General features: G+C 43.8%; 1 protein-coding gene across 2 annotated transcripts in view; it reads left to right on the top strand.

The window, feature by feature from the left end:
• LOC137368893 (lysine-specific demethylase 3A-like) overlaps positions 1-23,343 on the top strand; it is an 83,865-nt gene that overhangs the window by 41,080 nt on the left and 19,442 nt on the right. For both annotated transcript variants that reach the window (XM_068029146.1, XM_068029156.1), the window contains exons 10-16: positions 1,110-1,311; positions 2,363-2,577; positions 9,126-9,278; positions 10,779-10,874; positions 13,863-13,990; positions 15,161-15,365; positions 18,901-19,082. In XM_068029146.1, the coding sequence (XP_067885247.1) occupies positions 1,110-1,311; positions 2,363-2,577; positions 9,126-9,278; positions 10,779-10,874; positions 13,863-13,990; positions 15,161-15,365; positions 18,901-19,082 (1,181 nt within the window). The remainder of the gene's footprint in view (positions 1-1,109; positions 1,312-2,362; positions 2,578-9,125; positions 9,279-10,778; positions 10,875-13,862; positions 13,991-15,160; positions 15,366-18,900; positions 19,083-23,343) is intronic.

The following is a 23,343-nucleotide window of genomic DNA, read 5'->3' as shown; positions in this document are numbered from 1 at the left end:
GTGTGTACAAGTGTCTCCTAACTTCACTCCTGAAAGGCCTGGCTCTAATTTTTAGATCAGGTCTCCTAATCCTAGACTCCCCAAGCAGTGGAAGTAGTTTCTATTTACTCCATCTGTTCCACCACCCCTTAACCTTCTAAATTCCAGGGAATAATTTGTGTAATCACTCCTCATAATTTAACCTTTAGAGTCCATTCTGGGCAGCTGATACGGCCTTTGAGAATTTGAGTGAGAGTCCTGGCATTATTGATATTTGCAGGGGATCCCTTGTTTTGTGTCTTGTTTGCAAGTAGTTACTCACACAAAAGTTTTAAACTTCTAATTTAAGCCCTTTATAAGCTATCACTTTGTTGGCAGTATTGCAGCCAACCCAGCTGTCCTTATTGGATCTCAAGATGCACAGTTTTGTCACCTAACGTTACTGGCTATTTACCAGCAAGTGTTCCTGAGGCCAGTTGTAGCATTCTGCCACAAACTAGCTGCACTAGGCTCACATATCACTGGTGATGAGGTGGGAGGTTCCTGCTTCGTACGGCTTAGGGACGGGCAATAAATGCTGGCCCAGCCAGCGGCGCCCACATCCCATGAATGAATAAAAAAAGTCCAATGCTTTACTGAGTCATCGAGTGAACCCAGTGCCCTTGTTAGCTGATCTTTCCCAACTGTTGGATAACCCATGTTCTGATTTGGTCTTTAATTCATTCAGGCAGCACTCCTGGGGTGTATACAGCAGCAGTTTAATAGGGTTTCACAATTGGGCTGCATTTTAATATTTACAGTGAACTGCCTGCACATAGGCTCTGATGGGCAGCTTGTTGAATGGGTGGGGGAGGGGACCCCAGAAGTTCCTTCTGGGTAGCCGAATTGCCATTTTCTAATTTGAGGTGGCGGTGATCCCGGGAGGGGGCATTATAGCATTGGGGATCTATCAGGAGAGTTTCTGAAGGGTGAGAAGGAGCAATAATGTTTGCTGTGTTCATTATTTGGCTAGAAGGCTGCTTAGGTGCATAACACAGCTCTGGTTTGCAGTGGCTGTGAAATCCTGCAGTTTTGGTGTGTTTACTGTGTAATAAGACCACTCTGCTCATGGATGTTGCTATATTTTGTAGCTGATGTCTCCCAGTCGGTGCTGAACGATGCTCAGAAAGTCCGGGCTTTGCAACAGAGCGGTGAGGCCTTTCTGCAAGATGGCTCCTGTATTAACATTGCTCCCCACCTGCACAAGTGCAGAGAATGTCGCTTGGCCAGTTACCACCGATACAGAGATGAAGCTGACTCCACTGTCTTCTGCAGGTTCTTCCACTTCAGAAAGTGAGCATTGAACTTTTCAAATGAACCTAAAAATGTGTAATCTCTCTCCTTTTCTGTTGCTTCACTGCATGAACCCATTAACTTAATCCATGCGTGTTTCCGACTGCAAGTCAAACTGTACATCTGCGTCCCTGATAACTCTGCAGGAAGGTGCCAGGTTCACTCCAGTCTCTGTTGCGTCATCTGATCCAACTAGGGGAACTGTGGGTACCATAACGAGCTCCTGGTCACTGTCAGCCAACCCCTGATGAAAAGTTGGTGTCCAGACCAAGATGGTGGGAGGCGTCACAACTCATTGCGTACTGTCTTCACCCAAATAACCTGTCAACATTAAGAGTGACCAATTGGCTACGGTCCTATTGGAACCAAGTCACCTCTTTCAAGGCAAGGGCTCCAATGGTAGTTTTGGACCTGTTTAAATTGGCTGGACCCCTGTTGTTCATGCTCTGTTAACAGTGGAAGGTAACCAGTGATGTGTGGGTACTGTTCCTGGGTGCTAGTCGTCTTTACAAGAAAGACTTCGCCACACACGACTTTAAAATCTATAAATCTCCAACCAAAATTCATCACACTTTGGCTTCTGAAGTCATCTATTTACTTTGTTTTAGGTGTAGGACCGTGGTCTCCTAATTCAGTGTGATTGATCGATTGTTTTTGTTGATCAGTTTTAGTATTTGTTAAAATAATTTTAAAATAGATTGAGGATAGGTGAAAAATATTTTTACTGCGTTGTAATCACAAATACACTGCCTGAAAGGCTGGTGGAAGCAGATTCAGTAATAGCTTTCAAAAGAGAATTAGATATATACTAGAAAAGGAAAATATTGCAGGGCTACTGGGGGAGAAAAAGCAGGGAGTGGGACTAATTGGCTCTTTCAGAGGGCTGGCACAGGTATGATGGTCTGAATGGCCTCCCTCTGCTCAATGATTTACTTGAACATCTGTAAAGCTTGTATTCTTCCCACAAATGGTGTGGTTGAAGACTCACATTGTAAACTATTTCTTACTATCGCAACTTGGAAGCTCCATAATTTCAATAATGTCATTTTAGGTTGCATTTTAACAAACATGGAGTACTGCGCGCCGAAGGATTTCTCTCTCCAAACCAATGGGACCCAGAAGCTTTGCACTTGTGGATGCCCTCCGATGCTAACGTTGAGGGCTTGGATCTGGATACCTCCAAGTATATTCTGGCTAATATTGGAGACCACTTCTGCCAATTGGTCATGTCTGAAAAAGAAGCACTAAAATTAGTGGAACCTTGCAGTAAGTATTTCTGACATTGTTTACTCTTAACTTTGTGAGATGGTTAGATTCTTTCTTGTTGGAGATGGTCATTGCCTGGCACTTGTGCGGCACGAATGTTACTTAAAACTTATCAGCCCAAGCCTGTATGTTGTGCAGATTTTGCTGCATGTGGACACGGGCTGCTTCAGTATCTGAGGAGTCGTGAACATTGTGCAATCATCAGTGAGCATTCCCGCTTTTAACTTAATGATGGAGGGAAGGTCATCGATGAAGCAGCTGAAGATGGTTGGGACTAGGACACTACCCTGAGGAACTCCTCAGTGATGTCCTGGGACTGAGATGATTAACCTCCAACAAGCACAATTATCTTCCTTTGTGCTAGGTATGACTCCAACCAACAGATTTTTTTCCCCCCTGATTCCCATTGACTCCAGTTTTACTAGGGTTCCTTGATGCCATACTCGGTCAACTGCTGCCTTGATGTTAAGGGCATCACTCTCCCCTCACCTCTGGAGTTCAGCTGTTTTGTCCATGTTTGGACCAAGGCTGTAAAGAGGTCATCAACTTTTGTACAAACTGGACAGGTTACACCTGGGCAGGACCAGGACTGATGTCCTAGGGGGAGTATTTGCTAGAGTGGTTGGGGAGGGTTTAGACTAAAATGGTAGGGGGTTGGAAACCTTTGCAAGGAGTCAGAGGAGGGAGGGGATCAAAGACGAGAACAAAAGACAGTAAGGGGAGTGAGAAAAGTGATAGGCAGAGAAATCAAGGGCCAGAATCAAACAGGGCCACAGTGAAAAATAGTGGGAAGGGGACAAGTAATATCAAAAAGATGCCTTAATGCATGGAGCATTCGCAATAAAGTGGATGAATTAATCGCACAAATAGATGTAAACGGGTATGATATAGTCGGGATTGCGGAGACATGGCTGCAGGACGACCAGGGATGAGAAATGAACATCCAGGGGTATTCAGTATTTAGGAAGGGCAGACAAAAATAGAAGGCGGTGGAGTTGCATTGCTGGTTAAAGAGGAAATTAACGCAATAGTGAGGAAAGATATTAGCTCTGACGATGTGGAATCTATATGGGTAGAGCTGAGAAACACTAAGGGGCAAAAAATGTTAGTGGGAGTTGTATGTCGACCCCCAGACTGTAGTGGTGATGTTGGGAATGGCATTAAACAGGAAATTCGAGGCGCATGCGATAAAGGAACATTTGTAATTATTGGTGACTTTAATCTGCATATAGATTGGGCAAATTAAATTGGTCACAATACGTAGAGGAGGAATGCTTGGAGTGTATACGAGATGGTTTTCTGGACCAATACGTTGAGGAACCAACTAGAGAACAGGCCATCCTAGACTGGGTATCGTGTAATGAGAGAGGAATAATTGACAATCTAGTGGTGCGAGACCCCTTTGGGATGAGCGACCATAATATGATAGAATTCTTCATCAAGATGGAGAGTGACGTAGTTGATTCTGAGACTAAGGTCATTAATCTTAGTAAAAGAAACTACTAAGTTATGAGGCGCGAGTTGGTTATGATGGATTGGAAAACGTTACTTAAAGGGATGACGGTGGATAGGCAATGGCAAACATACAAAGAGCGCATGGACGAACAGCAACAATTGTTTATCCCTGTCTGGCACAAAAGTAAAACGGGAAAGGTAGCCAAACCATGGCTTACAAGGGAAATTAGAGATAGCATTAGAGCCAAGGAAGAGGCGTATAGATTTGCCAGAAAAAACAACAGAGCTGAGGATTGGGAACAGTTTAGAATTCAGCAAAGGAGGACCAAGGGATTGATTAAGAAGGGGAAAATAGAGTACAAGAGAAATCTTGCAGGGAACATAAAAACTGACTGGAAAAGTTTCTATAGGAATGTGAAAAGATTGGTGAAGACAAATGTAGGTCCCTTACAGTCAGAAATGGGAATTTATTATGGGGAGCAAAGAAATGGCTGACCACCTAAATGCATACTTTGGTTCTGTCTTCACAAAGGAGGACACAGATATCATACCAGAAATGTTGGGCAACACAGGGCTTAGTGAGAGAGAAGAACTGAAAGAAATCAGTATTAGTAGAGAAATGGTGTTGGGGAAATTGATGGGATTGAAAGCTGATAAATCCCCAGGGCCTGAAGGTATGCATCTGAGTACTTAAGGAAGTGGCCCTAGAAATAGTGGATGCATTGGTGGTCATCTTCGAAGATTCTATAAGACTCTGGAACAGTTCCTACAGATTGGTGGTTAGCTAATGTAACCCCACTATTTAAAAAGGGAGGTAGAGAGAAAGCAGGGAATTATAGACCAGTGAGCCTGGCGTCCGTAGTGGGGAAAATTCTAAAGTCATTAGCAAAGATTTTATAGCAGATCACTTAGAGAACAGTGGTAGAATCGGGCAGACTCAGCATGGATTTACAAAAGGGAAATCGTGCTTGACAAATCTACTAGAATTCTTCGAGGATGTAACTAGTAGAGTTGATGAGGGGGAGCCAGTGGATGTGGTTTATTTGGACTTTCAGAAGGCTTTCGGCAAAGTCCCACATAAGAGATTAGCGTGTAAAATTAAAGCGCATGGGATTGGGGGTAGTGTATTGCGATGGATAGAAAATTGGTTGGCAGATAGGAAACAAAGAGTAGGGATAAATGGGTCTTTTCCCGAATGGCAGGCAGTGACTAATGGGGTACCGCAGGGATCGGTGCTTGGACCCCAGCTATTCACAATATATATTAATGATTTAGATGAGGGAACTAAATGTAATCTTTCCAAATTTGTAGATGACACAAAACTGAGTGGGAGGGTGAGTTGTGAGGAGGATGCAGAGGCTTCAGGGTGATTTGGACAAGTTGAGTGAGTGGGCTAATGCATGGCAGATGCAGTAGAATGTGGATAAATGTGAGGTTATCCACTTTGGTAGCAAAAACAGGAAGGCAGATTATTATCTGAATGGCTATAAACTGAGAGAGGGGCATTTGCGGCGAGACCTGGGTGTTCTCGTACACCAGTCGCTGAAGGTAAGCATGCAGGTGCAACAGGCGGTAAAAAAGGAAAATGGTATGTTGGCCTTCATAGCAAGAGGATTCGAGTACAGAAGCCAGGGATGTCTTGCTGCAATTTACAGGGCCTTGGTGAGACCACACCTGGAATATTGTGTGCAGTTTTGGTCTCCTTATCTGAGGAAGGATGTTCTTGCTATAGAGGGAGTGCAGCGAAGGTTTACCAGACTGATTCCTGGGATGGCGCGTCTGACGAATGAGGAGAGATTGAGTCAGTTAGGATTATATTCGCTGGAGTTCAGAAGGGTGAGGGGGGGAGCTCATAGAAACCTATAAAATTCTAACAAGACTTGACAGGGTAGATGCAGGAAGGATGTTCCCAATGGTGGGGGAGTCCAGAACCAGGGGTCATAGTCTAAGGATATGGGGTAAACCTTTCAGGACTGAGATGAGGAGAAATTTCTTCACCCAGAGAGTGGTGAGCCTGTGGAATTTGCTACCACAGAAAGCAATTGAGGCCAAAACATTGTATGTTTTCAAGAAGAAGTTAGATATAGCTCTTGGGTCTAAAGGGATCAAAGGGTATGGGACGAAAGTGGGAACAGGTTACTGAGTTGGATGATCAGCCATGATCTTAATGAATGGCGGAGCAGGCTCGAAGGGCCGAATGGCCTACTGCTCTTATTTTCTATGTTTCTATGTTTAAGTACAGCCAGCCTTTCTAATACTTTTTTATCAATTTTTTAGCCCATCCAGTGTCTCAACAACCTCCTTTTACTATGACTTGGGCAGCATCATTTTCCTGGGTAAAGACTGATGCAAAGTACTCGTTTAGTATCTTAGCCATGCCCCCTGCCTCCATGTTTAAATCCTCTTTTAGGTCTATAATCAGCCCATTCCTTTTACCACCCTATTATCTTCCTTTTGGCCAGGGGTGGTCAGTGGTTTGCGGAGAAGCGCCTGGAGTGGCTATAAAGGCCAATTCTAGAGTGACAGATTCTTCCACAGGCGCTGCAGGTAAAGTTGGTTGTCGGGGCTGTTATACAATTGGCTCTCGCTTTGCACTTGTCTTTTTTCCTGCCAACTGCTGAGTTTCTTCGACTCGCCACTCTTCAGCCTTTATAGCTGTCCGCCAGCTCTGGCGATTGCTGACAACTGGCTCCCACGACTTGTGGTCAATGTCGCAAGACTTAATGTCGCGTTTGCAGACGTCTTTAAAACGAAGACATGGACGGCCGGTGGGGATCTTCCATGCAGCTCACATGGCCAAGCCATCTCAAACGCCACTGGCTCAGTAGTGTGTATAAGCTGGGGATGTTGGCTGCCTCAGACTTCTGTGTTGGAGATACGGTCCTGCCATCAGATGCCAAGGATTCTCCGGAGGCAGCGAAGATGGACGGAATTGAGACGTCGCTCTTGGTTGGCATATGTTGTCCAGGCCTCGCTGCCGTAGAGCAAGGTACTGAGGACATAGGCTTGAAACGCTTGGACTTTTGTGTTCCGTGTCAGTGCGCCATTTTCCCACACTCTCTCTCGGCCAGTCTGGACATAGCAGTGGAAGCCTTTCCCATGCGCTAGTTGATTTCTGCATCGAGAGACAGGTTGCTGGTGATAGTTGAGCCTAGGTAGGTGAACTCTTGAACCACATCCAGAGCGTGGTCGCCGATATTGATGGATGGAGTATTTCTGACGTCCTGTCTTATGATGTTCACTTTCTTGAGGCTGATGGTTAGGCCAAATTCATTGCAGGCAGCTGCAATTCTGTTGATTAGTCTCTGAAGCTACTCTTCCGTGTACGATGTTAATGCAGCATCGTCAGCAAAGAGGAGTTCCCTGATCGGGACTTTCCGTACTTTGGTCTTCGCTCTGAGACTAGCAAAGTTGAACAACCTGCCATCTGATCTTGTGTGAAAGAAAATTCCTTCTTCTGAAGACTTGAACACGCGAGAGAGCAGCAGTGAGGAGAAGATCCCAAACAGTGTGGGTGCGAGAACGCAGCCCTGTTTCACGCCACTCAGGATAGAAAAGGGGTCTGATGAGGCACCGTTATGTTGAATTGTGCCTTTCATATTGTCATGGAATGAGATGATGATACTTAGTAGCTTTGGACATTTGCTAGTAGTCTGAAGAGACCACGTCTGCTGACGCGGTCTGTTGCCGCCCTTTTACTAATTATATGCATATATAAGATTTTTGTTTCCCTTTTACATTAAAACTTCTCATACTCTCTTTGCTTTATTTCTTTTTTCACTTTCCCTCTGAGTTTTCTATGTTCAGCCTGGATCTCACTTGTATTATCAACCTGACTAATGTCATTGAGTATTTTTGAGGAGGTCACTGACATGCTGGATAGAGGAATGTGGACTGGTGTTGTCTATATGGACTTCCAGAAGACATTTGATAAAGATTATTGAAAGGCACAGGAATAGAAAGTAACCTTGGAATGAGGGTTCGTTATTGGTTGAGAGGTTGGATGCAGGGATGAAGGAAACATTCTCTGATTAGCAGGACATGTCAGGTGGTGGTCTTCAGAGATTTGTTTAGCCACAGCTGTTTACCATGTATATCGATGACTTGGATGAAGGTATAGAGAATTGTACATCAACGTTTACAAACAGCACCTATTTAGGGGGTACAGTAAGTTGTGCAGCTGGGAGCAGGAAGTGTGAGAAGGTGTGGTCATTTTCTTTGGATCCAAGAAAGACTGATTGGAATATGGTGATAGATTAAGAAATGTGGAAGAGCCTAGGAACAGGAGGAAGACAGTCAGCTGCATCATTCAGTTGGATCATGGCTAATTTTGTATTGTGGTCTGAGGCTTGTTAATTCTGTACTCCTTTCATTTAGTTCTGTACTCAAAATCGAAAATTTATTTGTGTCTTTCAGTAATGCAGCTTTTCCTTTTTAGTCCTGGATCACATTTTTGCTCCAGATCTAATTCAGATGAAGGAAAGTTTAGTTTCGTGAGTCACTAGTGATGTAAAGCCCTGAGTTGTACAATCATCCTTTTTTTAAAATAATGTTCTGAAAACTTCTGTAAATTGACCATAAACACTGCTGCTTCACCTTTAGAACAAACAAGCAAGACATGAATTGGGATTCCTGAACCTCAGTGATGTCCTGTGTAGAAAGGAGTGTGTACAATAAAGGCAAAAGGCTATTACTGAGTTAGAATTCAAAACTGAGAGGGGGAAAATAATTGTATTAATGGAATCGGCTGAGATATCTTAGAGTTGAAAGGGCGCAGAGGATTCTAATCTCTTGTTTGGCTAATTCTAACTAAATGGAATTGGGTAAAAATTAAATTGCTACCTCCATTTGATAACAGATTGTTCCTGTTTCTAAAAGATTGAGTGATTTCTGTTCATCTGCAATTTCTTCAAATTTAATTACCTGCTAAAAGATTACATTTCTGGTCACTGCCTTTGTGAGGTGTGCGGTCTTTGATATTTGGTTTTAAAAACGAGGCATGTTCTGTAAGAGCTCCTTTTTCAATCGCTCTAGTAGAAATAGTAACTAGGAGGGGAAAAGATCTTGTTCAATATGTCTGACTGTTCCTTTAGAAAAAATTGCTTGGAAACGAGCGGTCCGAGGTATTCGAGAAATGTGCGACGCCTGCGAGACAACCCTCTTCAACATCCATTGGGTGTGCCCTAAATGTGGCTTCGGGGTGTGTCTCGACTGCTACAAGATGAAAAAAACCAATATGCAGCAAGGTAAGCTGGGGGAGCTGAACTGAGCTGTAGTCTTTAAATAGATTAAATCTGCTACTGCTTTATGTGCCTGTATTAGTGCAGCATTCTTCATAATGCCAATGGCCATTCTCGAGCAATCGGGACTTATTTGAATGTTGCTGTTTAGAATGTTCCAACATGTTGTGCCACACCCCAGCACCACCTTCCCGTAGGATAAACACGTGATTTCAGTGGTGGAGTTAATTTGTGCTGTGGCTGCTGGGTTTCCCCGAGGAGAGTGCCATATCCCAGTTTCACCCACATCACTGCAGCTGAATGAACAGAGGTGTATGGAGCAGCAGATCTGATCGGGTCGGGAGATGTGGGATCCGAAATGGTCCATGAGTGACTTGGATTTATATAGCACCTTTCACATCCTCAGGATGTGTCAGAGTGCTTTACAGCCAATGAAGTTATGTAATGGGCTGTATTAAGAGTGTCTCTGTTCTATTCCAGTTTGCTGCTGCTTACCTCCTGCCAATCTTCCTTTCATGCAAGTGATTGGCCGGAGTCTTTCCACGACTGCTGAGGTGGGAGAGAAGTGGGAGGCGACGCTGCTTTAGCTGGTGACAGGACCCCGGGGAAGCATATTCCCAGCAGTGGCTGCTGCTGGGGCTGCAGTCCCAATTAAGGACAGCGGCCCGCCCCCAAGAGTTGCTGGCCCAATCAAAGGGCTGGCAGCTCAGCAGCACCTTTTAATGGTAGCCATTGCTGAGGCTGTAGCTGTAAGTGGAGGGTGCTTCAATGGCTGAGGTGCCCTCGAAGAGAGGTAAGTGAGGTTGGGAGCACTGGGGCCAGGCAGGCATGTCCTGGTGATGTAAGAACAAAAACTGCTGGAAATACTCAGCAGGTTTGGCAGCTTCTGTGGAGAGAAAAGCAGAGTTAACGTTTCAGGTCAGTGACCTTTCATCTGATGAGCCACTTGGGTTGGGGGGGTGGTGGTCCTCCAGCATTATTGGGGTGCCCAAAAAGGAAGCCCCAAACGCCCTTCCCCCCCCCCCCCCCCCCCCCCCCTCCAAGCCTGCTGGGAGACCACCAGGTTTTACTGGGCATTCTCACCATGCAGTGATGATCCCTATCCACCCTCCCAACCCATGTGGGCAAAATGTTGGTGGAAATGGCCCCTAATTGATCATTTAAGTGGCTCAATGAGACTCCTGGCAGTGGGCCAATCTGCCACCATTCCCGCCGCTGGCAAAATGGGTTGGCAGCAGGAAGATGCCGGGCATCTGATCCCCGGACCCCTTCCCTCGCCACTCTGCCAGCCTTCCTGACACCAAAGGCCCCTGGTAAAAATACATTGTGTGCATTTAGGGAATAACGAACTGGGGATGGTGAATGTTTGTGTGGGTGCATGCATGTGTGTATGTTTCATATGCCACTAGAGAAATAACCACATAGTTAGATTTTTCTGCAGTTGATTGTAGTGTTTCTTTAATATTTTTTCTATTTCTTCCTTCCCACCCACCGCCCGATGTACAGATAGCAAAGAGGAGATGTTTTCTTGGCTGAAATGTGCTAATGGCCACATCCATGAACCAGAGAAGCTGATGCCAACACAGATTATTCCTGGTTCGGGTAAGCATGTGTTTGCTCAGCAAGTTTGCATCATTGTGAATATTGATTTGTTTTTGTTGAATAGTCACTAGGTCATGATGCTCTTACGGGGTTGATTTGAGTAAAAACTTTTGAATAACACTATGTGGGCGGCACAGTGGCGCAATGGTTAGCACCGCAGCCTCACAGCTCCAGCGACCCGGGTTCAATTCTGGGTACTGTCTGTGTGGAGTTTGCAAGTTCTCCCTGTGTCTGCGTGGGTTTTCTCCGGGTGCTCCGGTTTCCTCCCACAAGCCAAAAGACTTGCAGGTTGGTAGGTAAATTGGCCTTTATAAATTGCCCCTAGTATAGGTAGGAGGTAGGGAAATATAGGGACAGGTGTGGATGTGGTAGGAATATGGGATTAGTGTAGGATTAGTATAAATGGGTGGTTGATGGTCGGCACAGACTCAGTGGGCCGAAGGGCCTGTTTCAGTGCTGTATCTCTAAACTAAAACTAAACTAAACACTAGTTTACGCCAAGCATTATGCGGCACTGTGCGACACATCAGCCATCAACTTTGGACATTTGGGCCACAAAACCCTAACTTTGCTCTCCAGCCTGCGATGTGTTTGCTGTTCTCCATGGGGATCACTGCAATTGTTTTCGATGCCTGGACGAGGGAGAAGAAAATAATTGGCCAAGGTGCCTGTTCCTGATTATTACCCAGTGAGTCCCATTCATCTGCAGACATCGAGTAAAGACGGGATCTGATTGTCCTCCATGTTAAATAGTTTGCTGTCTCAGCTCCCACTTGAGGATTGCTGCATGGGTGAGATACTGGAGGGCTTGTGGGACCGCACCTCAGCAAGAGTTTTAAAATTTGGCAACAAAAGTTTAAGTCATACTTGTGGATACCACTTGAATATGACTCAGCTGTTTTGCTGCCATTTCCATGGCAATGATCCTCCCATGTCAGTTGTGGCAGGGAAGTAACATCGTATCCAAAATGGGAAGAAGTTGTCGAGTTGTAAATTTCCCTTTGTAAATGAATTGACATTGCTTGGTAGATCATGAAGGTTTGGCCATCGACCCTGCTAATGTTTGGTTGATTAATTTTAAAGATCCTCCTCTGAAAAATCATCCAGGATTTGAGTTTCCTTTGCCCGACCCACCACCAATGTTCCCTCTAAGCCACGCAGCAACCTGAAAGTCTTCGCACAAGTTGGCTCCTTTTAAGCTACCATGTGTGCGTAGCCATACAAAAAATTTCAAGGGGCAGCGCACTTAAAGTGCCCATGCACTCAAAAAAGAAAAAATTAAGGGGACATTGTCCACCACTCCCCTCCCACCCCCACCACTGCTGGCACTGAGTGACTCATTCATTTGTTCCTAGAAGTGGATTCTGAAGGGGGAGCAGTAACTTCACAAAAGGTAGATTCCTTATTTTACCTGGAGTTTTTAAAAAATTCATTCATGGATGTGAGCTTCGTTGGCTAGGCCAGCATTTATTGCCCATCCCTAATTGCCCTTAAGAAGGTGGTGGTGAGCTGCCTTCTTGAACTGCTGCAGTGTGTAGTTCAGCCTCTGTATTGTAAATGGTCGAAGCCCGAAACTGAAATAGAGTTGGAATTAATGAAAAAGTGTTAAGGAAATATTAATAACACTTTGTTGGCAGCCTGTGCATGTGTTTCTACATCAGTATATTCAACACTAGCTGCATGTAGGAATTGTAATTGTCCTTGTTGCAATCAACCGCTCCAGTCAAAGCCCCCAATCAAAATATATGATTCTGATTGTGGTGGGAGAATTGCACTGATAATTCAATCTTGTCGCTCCACAGATCGTCTAACATATCATTTAAAACTTTCCAAATTAAAGAAAGAGCCAGCCAAATTGTACCATCTATTAACCCCCCCCATGAGGCTAACCAAATCAGGTGTCTTTAAATCAACAAATTAACTCTAATTCGAAGAACTAAATTCTTAAACACTACGAAGATATAAACAACATTTAAAATAGAAAAAATTAGAGCCCTTGCAAAGTTAGAGTCCACTGTTGCTTGAAGTCCTCACAGCTGTCCGATGCGAAAAAAAGGTCCTTCCACAGTAGAACAGTCCATAGTCTAACTTCAGTTAGTGATGCTTTCCTTCTCCAGCAAATTTCAACAATTTACGACTTGCAAACACTTTCAATAGAATCAATCTGATTTTAGAGTTTTTAAGCTATAAAGGATTGTCACAGTCTAACTTCCCTTCCTTCAGTTCAAATTACCAGAGATCTCTGTCTTGGCTTGACTACTTTAGAATTTTGAGAGATAATAATTAACAGACTAAAATCCTCTTCCTTCAGTTTAAATGGTTGAGAGCTTTTTTTTCCAGGTTCTGTCACCACAGCTGTCTGTGTCTGTGTCCTTTGTGCCTGTGTTCTGTTAGAGCAAACTGTCTTCAACTAAAAAGCCAGTTCAAATTTGAATTGTAACATGTATGGCTTGATGCTCACTCCCAATGGCTGTATCTACGGTAACGAGAATGCACCCTTTGAATCGCAGTCTCCAAATGGCTGTTTCTAAGGCAACGAAAATGCACCTTCCTATAAACTCCTGAGGCTTGCTGGTTCTTAAAGTAATAATGGACTTTGCAAACCTTAAAGGCAAACTGCATATTCCAGGAAACAAAAACTACAGGACCATAACATCTTAAAGATTGTATAAACTGGCAGTAGATTTCAGATTATTTTTAAGCAAATCTCACTTACTCCTGTCGGACGAATACAGCTTGAATGAAGTATGCAATAAATCTGCAATTACCACTCCCAGCTGATATCTAGATTCCAGCTGGACAAAGCAGTATTTATGTTGCTTGACTCCTGCTTGGTGGATATTGAGCTACCGTTTGCCCAAAGCAACTGGGGAACAATTGAATCTATTAATTACAAAGGTTAATTAAGGTTGTTCCAGTGACGACACTCTGATCCATTCAAATTACCTTCGACTTAATTCTTGTGCTTTTTTTTCCTTTTTGTTTCAGCCCTGTATCAGATTGGAAACATTGTACATTCTACAAGGGGAAAATGGGGTATAAAAGCTAACTGTCCTTGTACAGTGAGGAAGAACAAGCCTTTGTTTAAGCCTCCCATGGCCAGTGAGGCAGTTCAGGTATAGGACATGCTCAATTATTTGAAGTTTGTTCTGAATACATGCAAGTGTTCTGCAGATTCAGTGTGTAGACCTCTTTACAGCCATCCAGCTGTTTTTCTTAAACAAATCTTTTCTCCATATTTCTGTTGATCCATCCTCAGATGGTTGGACCTTCAGCCGTGGCTCAGTGGGTGGAACTCCTGCCTCTGCATGCTCACCTCATTATCACATAGCTGTTTGTGGGAGCTTACTGTGCGCAACTTGGCTGCCGCGTTTCCGCACAGTGACTACACTTCAAAAGTACACAATCCTTTTTCTGAAAGACACCAGTTCTGGCAGTGCAGCACTCCCTCGGTATTGCACTGGATTTTGTGCTCAAGTCTCCGAAACGGGACTTCTGATTCTGAAGTGGGAAGGGTAATACTGAGCCATGGCTGACTCTTAACGAGTACCAAAGACAACTCTTGTTGCTGGTTACCTCCTTATTACGGATGATTGTTGTATACAGGTCTTGGCAATCTTGCTTTTCTTGGGATGACGGCACCATTGTGCAGATGTTGCCAGTGTGACTGCATGAATCTCAGTGAGCAGCTCTTGATCTATTTTTATTCCTCCACGTCCCCTGTAAATCCTTTTCTTTTGCGTGCAGCCTGTTCATTCAAATGTGCGGTACTTTTTTTGGCATGGCTGAGCACACAGGATCTTAAAGGGGACAACCTGTGAGCGGCCTTCGCGGTATCTTCCAGTTTGCTGAGTGGCCGTGTGCGCAGCTTACAGAGAACATTGTTCCTCACTTCAGTATAGTTGCTAGATCTTCTGTAGCCATGTCGGGCAGTGCAGTGGCTCTTGTGGATTTGAATGTATTGTGCTGATTATGCTGGTAGGTGAGGCATTCACATTCTCACTCTCGCTCTCATCCTCTCTCTGGCACTGTTTCTTCACTGCTATCTCTCTCTAGCTCAGCAAAGATAGAATGCTACTTTAGAGTAAGGTGCTCAAACCACGTTTGATGAACCGCTAATGAGATTGCCCTGTTGAAGTTTTCACGGTTCGTTTAAACGTATTTTCCTCTCTCTCCTGTGGTGAAGTCCTTGTGGTTCTCCCCTTTCTCACATGCAGTGTTTCAGATATGTGTTAAGCTGTGAATGCAGTGTATTTAATTTTGAACGTCATTTATTTGCATTCCAGAAACTAAATAACGGTATGGTTTCCAGTGAGGCATCGACCTGTAACAAACCACCAGCCTCCGAATGCAACTCCACATCCAGTGTGATCAGCACCAGCAGTAACATAACTCCCACTTCTGCTGCTGCAGCCCTGAGGAAGAAAGAGGACTCTCCCTTCAACTGGATGATGGGCCTGACCAATGTTAAAGGCATGGAAGAGATTAAAGGTAGATCTGTTTATCTGTGCCTGCTCCTTCTAAGATGTGCTTAGTCCTGAATAAACTGAAACCTACAACATTTATAGATTATGTACTATAGTCGGTGCCACTGCTAATTTTCCTAGGCTTTTCTCCAGTTATAGTGGAATAATGTTCATGCTGTTACATTCCAGAAAGCCAGTTGGTGAAGGATAGAACTGGAGTCCATCTTTATTCAGTCTGATATTTATTTACAGAGTAAAACATTACAAGCATACACCTCCTAACTCAACCACATCACAGTTTCAGTAAGTGTCGCTTTATACATGCTGAAGTGAAACCTCAGTTAATACCCTCCACCTGCATATAATTAAACACAATTGATATACAATTAACAGATCGCCGCAAAACACCCCAGTACTCTACAGTGTTATTGCTTAATGCCTTGAGCCTTTTTTTTTCCCCAAAGAAAAGCCATATAATTTTTTTAAAAGACTGGAATTTCTTTTCTACCTCATAACCCAAGGCTTCAGGGTGACAAGGTGGCTGAGAGGTTAAGGCGATGGATTACTAATCCATTACGCTCTGCACATGTGGGCTTCAAACCCTTCCTCGCTGTTTGTCTATGAAATGTTTAATGCATTACTTCTTTGTGAAATAGAATGTGTCAGCCATCGCTTAGTGGTAGCGCTTTTGCCTTTGAGTCAGAAGGTTGTAGTTTTAAGTCCCACTCCAGAACTTGACCGTAACATTCTCGGCTGACATTCCAGTGCTGCAGTGTCAGGTGCTGTCAGATGTGGTATTAAATGTTGCCTACGAAGGTGGTGATTGTCTCTGCTTCCAATGATTTCAAAAGGAAATTGGATGGACATTTGGAACTAAACTTGCAGGGGAATGGAATATAAACAAGAAATTGCTGGAAATACTCAGCAGGTCTGGCAGCATCTGTGGAGAAAGAAGCAGAGTTAACGTTTCAGGTCAGTGACCTTTCATCAGAACTCCGATGAAGGGTCACTGACCTGAAATGTTAACTCTGCTTCTCTCGCCACAGATGCTGCCAGACCTGCTGAGTATTTCCAGCAATTTCTTGTTTTTATTTCAGATTTCCAGCATTTGCAGTATTTTGCTTTTGTTGCAGGGGATTGGGACTGACTAGCATTTCTCTACAGAGAGCTGGTATCGACTCATTGGGCTGAATTACCTCCTGTGTTATGACTCTAGGTTTGCAATTGATTGGGCAAGGTGGAAAAGAACGTTAAAAGGGTATACAGTAGTTCTAGAATGCTCCTGTAATCATTGCTAATTTACGTTTTTATCAGCTTTTAATAATCCAGTATGAACATCATCCTACATCAATAACCTAGCCAATTTTGGCAGGAGCCAGTGCCGACTGTGCAAAAATGGATTGCAATCAACTCAAAATTTACAATGCATTCTGAATGATTTACAGGATGGTAATATGCAGTTCAGAAGATAATTACAAAGTGCCTGAGCTTTGCTGTTTTTTTTTTTTTAATGGGTGTGTGTTGTGTAAATAGCTTGATTAGATTGCCTTCTAATTGCTGTTGTGGATCAGTATTTCCATGAAATACCGGAGAAAAATGTTGGCCTTCCAATGTTGGAGAGGTGAAAAACCAGATATTTTTGCTTCTGAGGTTTCATTGCTCACCTGCGCCCTCTAATGGTAGGAGTGAGATGTTGCAGCATAAATTCTTGAGCAGAATTCAGATCTTTACGCTCAGCATTGGGTCACTAAGGAATCACAACTTCTGTTCTTTCAGTCGCATTCTTTCCCAGGACCTCTAAAACTTGAAGTGGCTTTCCTCCCATCAGTTTTTCTTCCTTCTCCAGACTTTTAAAACTCCAGTTTGACGGCCGCATAGAGTCATGATTTACCTTGTTCTCTTGAGTCTTGCAAGTGTATTGAGCTCTGCATCAAGTGACAGTTTGTCTGTCACCATGGGCCAAGGGATTCAATACACGTATAGGGAAAGCAGCTACCACTTTTGGCCGACTGGCGAAACACACAAGGGGCAACACCAAGCTGATCCTTAAGGATCAAGCTGATGGTTTATAAGGTCTGTGTTCTCAGCATCTTGCTGCATGTCTGTGAAACATGGGCGACTTACAGCTACCAGGAAAAGAAGTTCAATTATTTCCATCTTCGCTGTCTGCGGCACATTATGGGTATATCCTGGCAGGACAAAATCACATGCACAGTCACCTCAAAGGCACAGCTCCCAAGTGTTTTGGCACTAATCAAACAGAGGCAGTTTCGATGAATCAGACAGGTCCGCAGGATAGAAGATGGTCACGTACCCTTCTGTATGGTGAGGTAGACGGGGCCAGACGACCAGTGGGGCGCCCAAAGCTTTGCTTCAAGGATGTCTGCAAGCGTGACATGAAGGCCCTAAATGTCGACGATCGCAGCTGGGAGTCACTAGTTGGTGAAAGAGGGACATGGTGACGCATCCTGTGGACTGGTGTGCACTGCCATGACGACCAGTTGCTACAGCAGCTTGGCAACAAGTGCCGACATCAAAAAAAAAAGAACTCCCGGCGTCACTTGGCAGCTTCATATGCAGCACTTGTGGCAGAACCTGCTTCTCGAGGGTTGGTCTGCACAACCATCAGCAAAGGTGCACCAAGAGAAGACACCCCCTAAATGGATTGTTTGCTGTGTGTCCATCATCTTTCATAGATGGAAGGATGCCAAACCAACCAACTTCCCAACTTTGAGTTTTGATGGTGTCCTTGAACTTTATATCTAAAGCTTCTTTAGATACACTATACTAAAGCTTCTATATTTTTCTTTTAAAAGAGGTATTTGTTTGTGTGCTGTTGAAGCTTTAGAGGGTATTGGATGCTGCTTTTGGGTTACTGCACTATGATTTCACCAGGATTTTGAACTGGTTGAAAGTTGCTGGCTCTACAGATCTGTTGTGAAATGAATTGAACTGGTCTTGATCCACTTCCAAGTGAATACAGCACAAAGTCAGCTGCAAGTTTTGGTTTGACTTGAGACTTGGTAAGATGGGCCAGTTTGAAAAGTACAAGATGCACAGTACTGTAGTTGGGAGCGTTCTACTTGAATTGGAATAGAGGCAGAGTAGTGGGAGTTGTGAATCTGAGTGTACTGTACCTGATGTAGAAGTAGCCCTGTTGATCTACTCCCTAGCACTTGAACCCTCCACCTTGATGATTAGCAACATTCAAGAGATAGTGGACAAGAGAATCATCATCTGTGTATACATCTTCAGTGCTCTCCAGGAATTCTCCATTTTCCGACATCTAAAAAGAGAACAGTCAGGTTAACATTTGAAGCTGTGTCTGAATACTAAAACATCAGTCTGTCTGCTTTGTTTCCAGAATGTGAATTTCCAGTATTTTCCATTTCATTCCAGAGTTTGTGTTTAACTAGTGCAGATTTCCTGGGCCTAAAGCTTAAAACCTCCATTCATGGAAGGAAAAGATTTAAAAGTCAGCCACGTTACCAAAATCCTGACTTTTTTTCTTTATTCTTTTCATAGTTATCTTAACTATTTTCCCCTGAATCTTTCTACAGGAAGCCTACAGCTGCCTTCCTTGAACAAAGAGATGAAGCCGATTGGTTTGTTTGACTCCTTGAGCACTTTGTCAAAGCCTTCAGCATCCCTGCAAACGTTCAACAGTTTGTTAACTCTCACACCCAGTAGCTGCAGCACCACTAGCTCACTGAGAAATCTCCTATCCTCCAGCTCAGGGAAGGTGAGCCTCCATTCATTACGCATAATACCTGTCGTGAGGTTGGTCAACCACTGTCTTTTCTGTTTTTGCATGTTTTCTTTTAAAGTATGTAACAAATTCTTTGGGGATCCTGCCATCTTCCATGCGGCTCACATGGCCAAGCCGCATTGGCCATGTGAGCCGCATGGAAGATGGCAGGATCCCCAAAGACACATTGTACGGCGAGCTGGCCACTGGTATCAGACCCACCGGCCGTCCATGTCTCCGCTATAAAGACGTCTGCAAACGCGACATGAAATCGTGTGACATTGATCACAAGTCGTGGGAGTCAGTTGCCAGCATTCGCCAGAGCTGGCGGGCAGCCATAAAGACAGGGCTAAATTGTGGCGAGTCGAAGAGACTTAGTAGTTGGCAGGAAAAAAGACAGAGGCGCAAGGGGAGAGCCAACTGTGCAACAGCCCCGACAAACAAATTTCTCTGCAGCACCTGTGGAAGAGCCGGTCACTCCAGAATTGGCCTTTATAGCCACTCCAGGCGCTGCTTCACAAACCACTGACCACCTCCAGGCGCGTATCCATTGTCTCTCGAGATAAGGAGGCCCAAAAGAAAAAGAAAGAATGTAACAAATTGCACTAAGTGATCACTGTTGCTGTGTTTTGTTGTACCAAACCTCCATTTGACTGATCATGAATGTCGTCTTTTTCTAGTCGGGGGTCACCAGGATGAAAGTTAAAAGTAAATTCAGAAACCTGGTCAGAGGGATGAAGAGGAATCTGGAAATGATTAGATTAGATTAGAGATACAGCACTGAAACAGGCCCTTTGGCCCACCGAGTCTGTGCCGAACATCAACCACCCATTTATACTAATCCTACACTAATCCCATATTCCTACCAAACATCCCCACCTGTCCCTATATTTCCCTGCCACCTACCTATACTAGTGACAATTTATAATGGCCAATTTACCTATCAACTAGCAAGTCTTTTGGCTTGTGGGAGGAAACCGGAGCACCCGGAGAAAACCCACGCAGACACAGGGAGAACTTGCAAACTCCACACAGACATGAGTTTAGCTGCAGATACAAAACAATGGTATGGGGGTCAAAAAAAGGGAACTTGCATGTATGTCGCACCTTTCATGACCTCCAGACATCCCAAAGCACCTTGAAGCCAAAGAAGCACTTTTTTTTTAATTATGTGTGGTATTGTAGAAAACTTAGCAGCCAAATTGTGCACAGCAAACTCCCACAAACAACAATGTGATGATGACCAGATCATCTGTTTTAGTGTTGGTTGAGGGATAAGCATTGGCCAGGGCACCGGGGATAACTCTCTGCTCTTCTTTGGAACAATGTCATGGGAACTTTTACATCCACCGGAGAGGCGACACGATGTCTCAGTTTAACATCTTATTTGAAAGCTGACACCTGATAATGCAGTACTTCCTCAGTGCAGCCTGATATACTTAATGATGACATTGAATAGTTTCAAGTCAAGTATAACATTGGCAGATGTGGGTAAAATAGTTTTTTCTCTCGGGTACGGTAGTGCATAGATTATGGTTCTGGATCAGCAACCCAGAGACAGGTGCTACAAACTCCACCACACTAAATTGTGAAATTGAACTCAATAAACTTGCTAATTTGTGGATAGTGCCAGAAAAATAACAGTGCAAGCTTCTGATTGTCACAAGTACTTAACTGGTTCACTAACAATCTCCAGGAAGGTAACCGGCCACCTCTACCTACATGCGACTCTAATCTCACTTTGCATCTTCGAGAATGAAGCTGGGCAGATGGAAGAGGTATTAGTTAGGGAGCACTTTGGTGGAAGTGATCATAATTCAGTTAGATTTAGTTATAGGAAAGGACGAAATTAGACCAGGAATAAAAGTTCTTAAATGGGGGAAAAACTAATTTTACTAAGCTGAGATGTGATTTAGCTAAAGTGGATTGGAAACAGCTACTTGAATGTAAATCAGTGCCAGATCAGTGAGAGATAGTGTTCAGAGCAAGTATGTTCACTTAAAGAAAAAGGGTGGAACTAACAAATCAGATCCTCCTGGATGTCAAGGAGAGGATAAAGGGGGGTAAAAAGGGAAGCTTATGACAGATACCCAGGGCTCAATACTAGAGAAACCTTAGACGTGTATTTAAAACAAAAATGTAGGGGTAAAATTAATGTGAAAATTAGGAAAGCAAAGAGGGGGCATGAAAAAATATTGTTAAGTAAAATCAAGGAAGACCCAAAGGTTTTTTATTAACACACAAAGTGCAAGAGGATAATTAAAGAGTAGGGCCTGTTAGAGACCATAGAGTTGTGGAGTGGAGGTATAGGACGCGAGTATGGTTCTTCATGAATACTCTGCATCTGTTTTCACAAAAGAGAGGGAGGATATAGACATTGCAATCATGGAGGTGGAATGTGAAATATTAGGTGAAATTAACGTAGAGAGAGAGGAAGTCTTTGAAAGTGGATAAATCCCCAGGCCCAGATGAAATGTATCCTAGGCTGTTAAGGGAAGCAAAGGAAGAAATAGCAAAAGCTTTGACCATCATTTACCAATCCTCTCTGGCTACAAGCATTTACAAATGGAGAAAGGGATAGACTAAGGAACTACAGGCCAGTCAGCCTAACCTTGGTGGTGGGAAAATTATTGAAAAAAGTTCTGAGGGACAGGATAAATCTTCTTTTAGAAAGACACTGGTTCATAAAAGACAGTGAGCCCGGATTTGTTAAGGGAAGGTTGTGTCTGACTAATGTTGAATTTTTTTGAGGAGGTAACCAGAAGGGTCAAAGAGGATTGTACATTTGATGTAGTCTATATGGATTTTAGCAAGGTTTTTGATGAGGTCCCACATGGCGGACTGGTCATGAAAGTAAAAGCCCGTGGGATCCAAGAAGTTTGCACAAATACAAAAATTAGCTGTGTGATTTAATGATGAAGAAAGCTGCAGACTGTCGGAAGATAGCAATGGACTAATCAAGTGGGTGGAACAGTGACAAACTGGGAGGCAGCGGTGTAGTGGTAATGTAATTGAACTAGTAATTCAGAGCCCAGGATAATGCTCTGGGGACATGTGTTTGAACCCCACCACGGCAGAGGTGAAATTTGAATTCAATTAATAAATCTGGAATTAAAAAGCTAGTGTAATGGTGAAGATGAACCATTGTCGATTGTTGTAAAAACCCATCTGGTTCACTAATTTCCTTTTAGGGAAGGAAATCTGCTGTCCTTATCTAATCTGGCCTACATGTGACTCCAGACCCACAGCAATGTGGTTGACTCTTACATGCCCTCTGAAATGGCCTAGCAAGCCACTCAGTTCAAGGACAGTTAGGGATGGGCAACAAATGCTGGCCTAACTAGCGACACCCACATCCCCCAAAAAACAAATTAAAAAAAAAAAATGAAGTTCAATTGGGAGAAGTATGAGGGAATGCATTTGGGCTAACAAGACAATAAAATGGTCGGATACTTAGAAGTATAGAGGAACAGAGGGATCTTGGAGTGCATGTCCACAGATCCCTGAAGGTGGCTGAACAGGTAGATAAGGTGGTTAAGAAGGCATAAGGGATACTTGCCTTTATTAGCCAAGGCAAGGAATATAAGAGCTGGGAGGTTATGCTGGAACCATATGAAACACTAGTTGGGCCACAGCTGGAGTCCTGCGTGAAGTTCTGGTCACAACACTAAGAATGATGTGATTGCACTAGAGAGGGTACAGAGGAGATTTATGAGGATGTTGCTTGGACTGGAGAATTTCAGTTACGTGGAAAGGCTGGGGTTGTTTTCTTTGGAACAGAGGAGGCTGAGAGGAGACCAAATTGAAGTGTATACAATTGAGAGAGATCTAGATAGTGGATCGGAAGGCCCTATTCCCCTTGATTGAGGGGTCTATACACCAGGGGGGTATAGATTGAGGGTAGGAGGTTTAGAGGGGATTCGAAGGGAAATTGTTTCACCCAGAGGGTAGTGGGGATCTAGAGCTCACTGCCTGAAAGGATGGTAGAGGCAGAAACCTTTATAACATTTAAAGTACTTGGATATGCACTTGAAGTACTGTAACATACATGGCTACAGACCAAGAACTGGAAAGTGGGATTAGGCTGGATGGCTGCTTTCTGTGCTGTAAATTTCTGATTTCTATATGGTTGGCTCTTAATATTCTCAAGTGACATAGCACAATTTTTTTTTAATATTCATTTCGTGGAATGTGGATGTTGCTGGCTGGGCCAGCATTTATTGCACATCCCTTGAGAAGGTGGTGGTGAGCTGCC

Source organism: Heterodontus francisci, chromosome 1 (genome assembly GCF_036365525.1).
Source record: "Heterodontus francisci isolate sHetFra1 chromosome 1, sHetFra1.hap1, whole genome shotgun sequence".
NCBI classification, from domain to species: Eukaryota; Metazoa; Chordata; class Chondrichthyes; order Heterodontiformes; family Heterodontidae; genus Heterodontus; species Heterodontus francisci.
The sequence above is the reverse complement of the archived record's forward strand: the minus strand, read 5'-3'. Positions and strand labels throughout refer to the sequence as shown.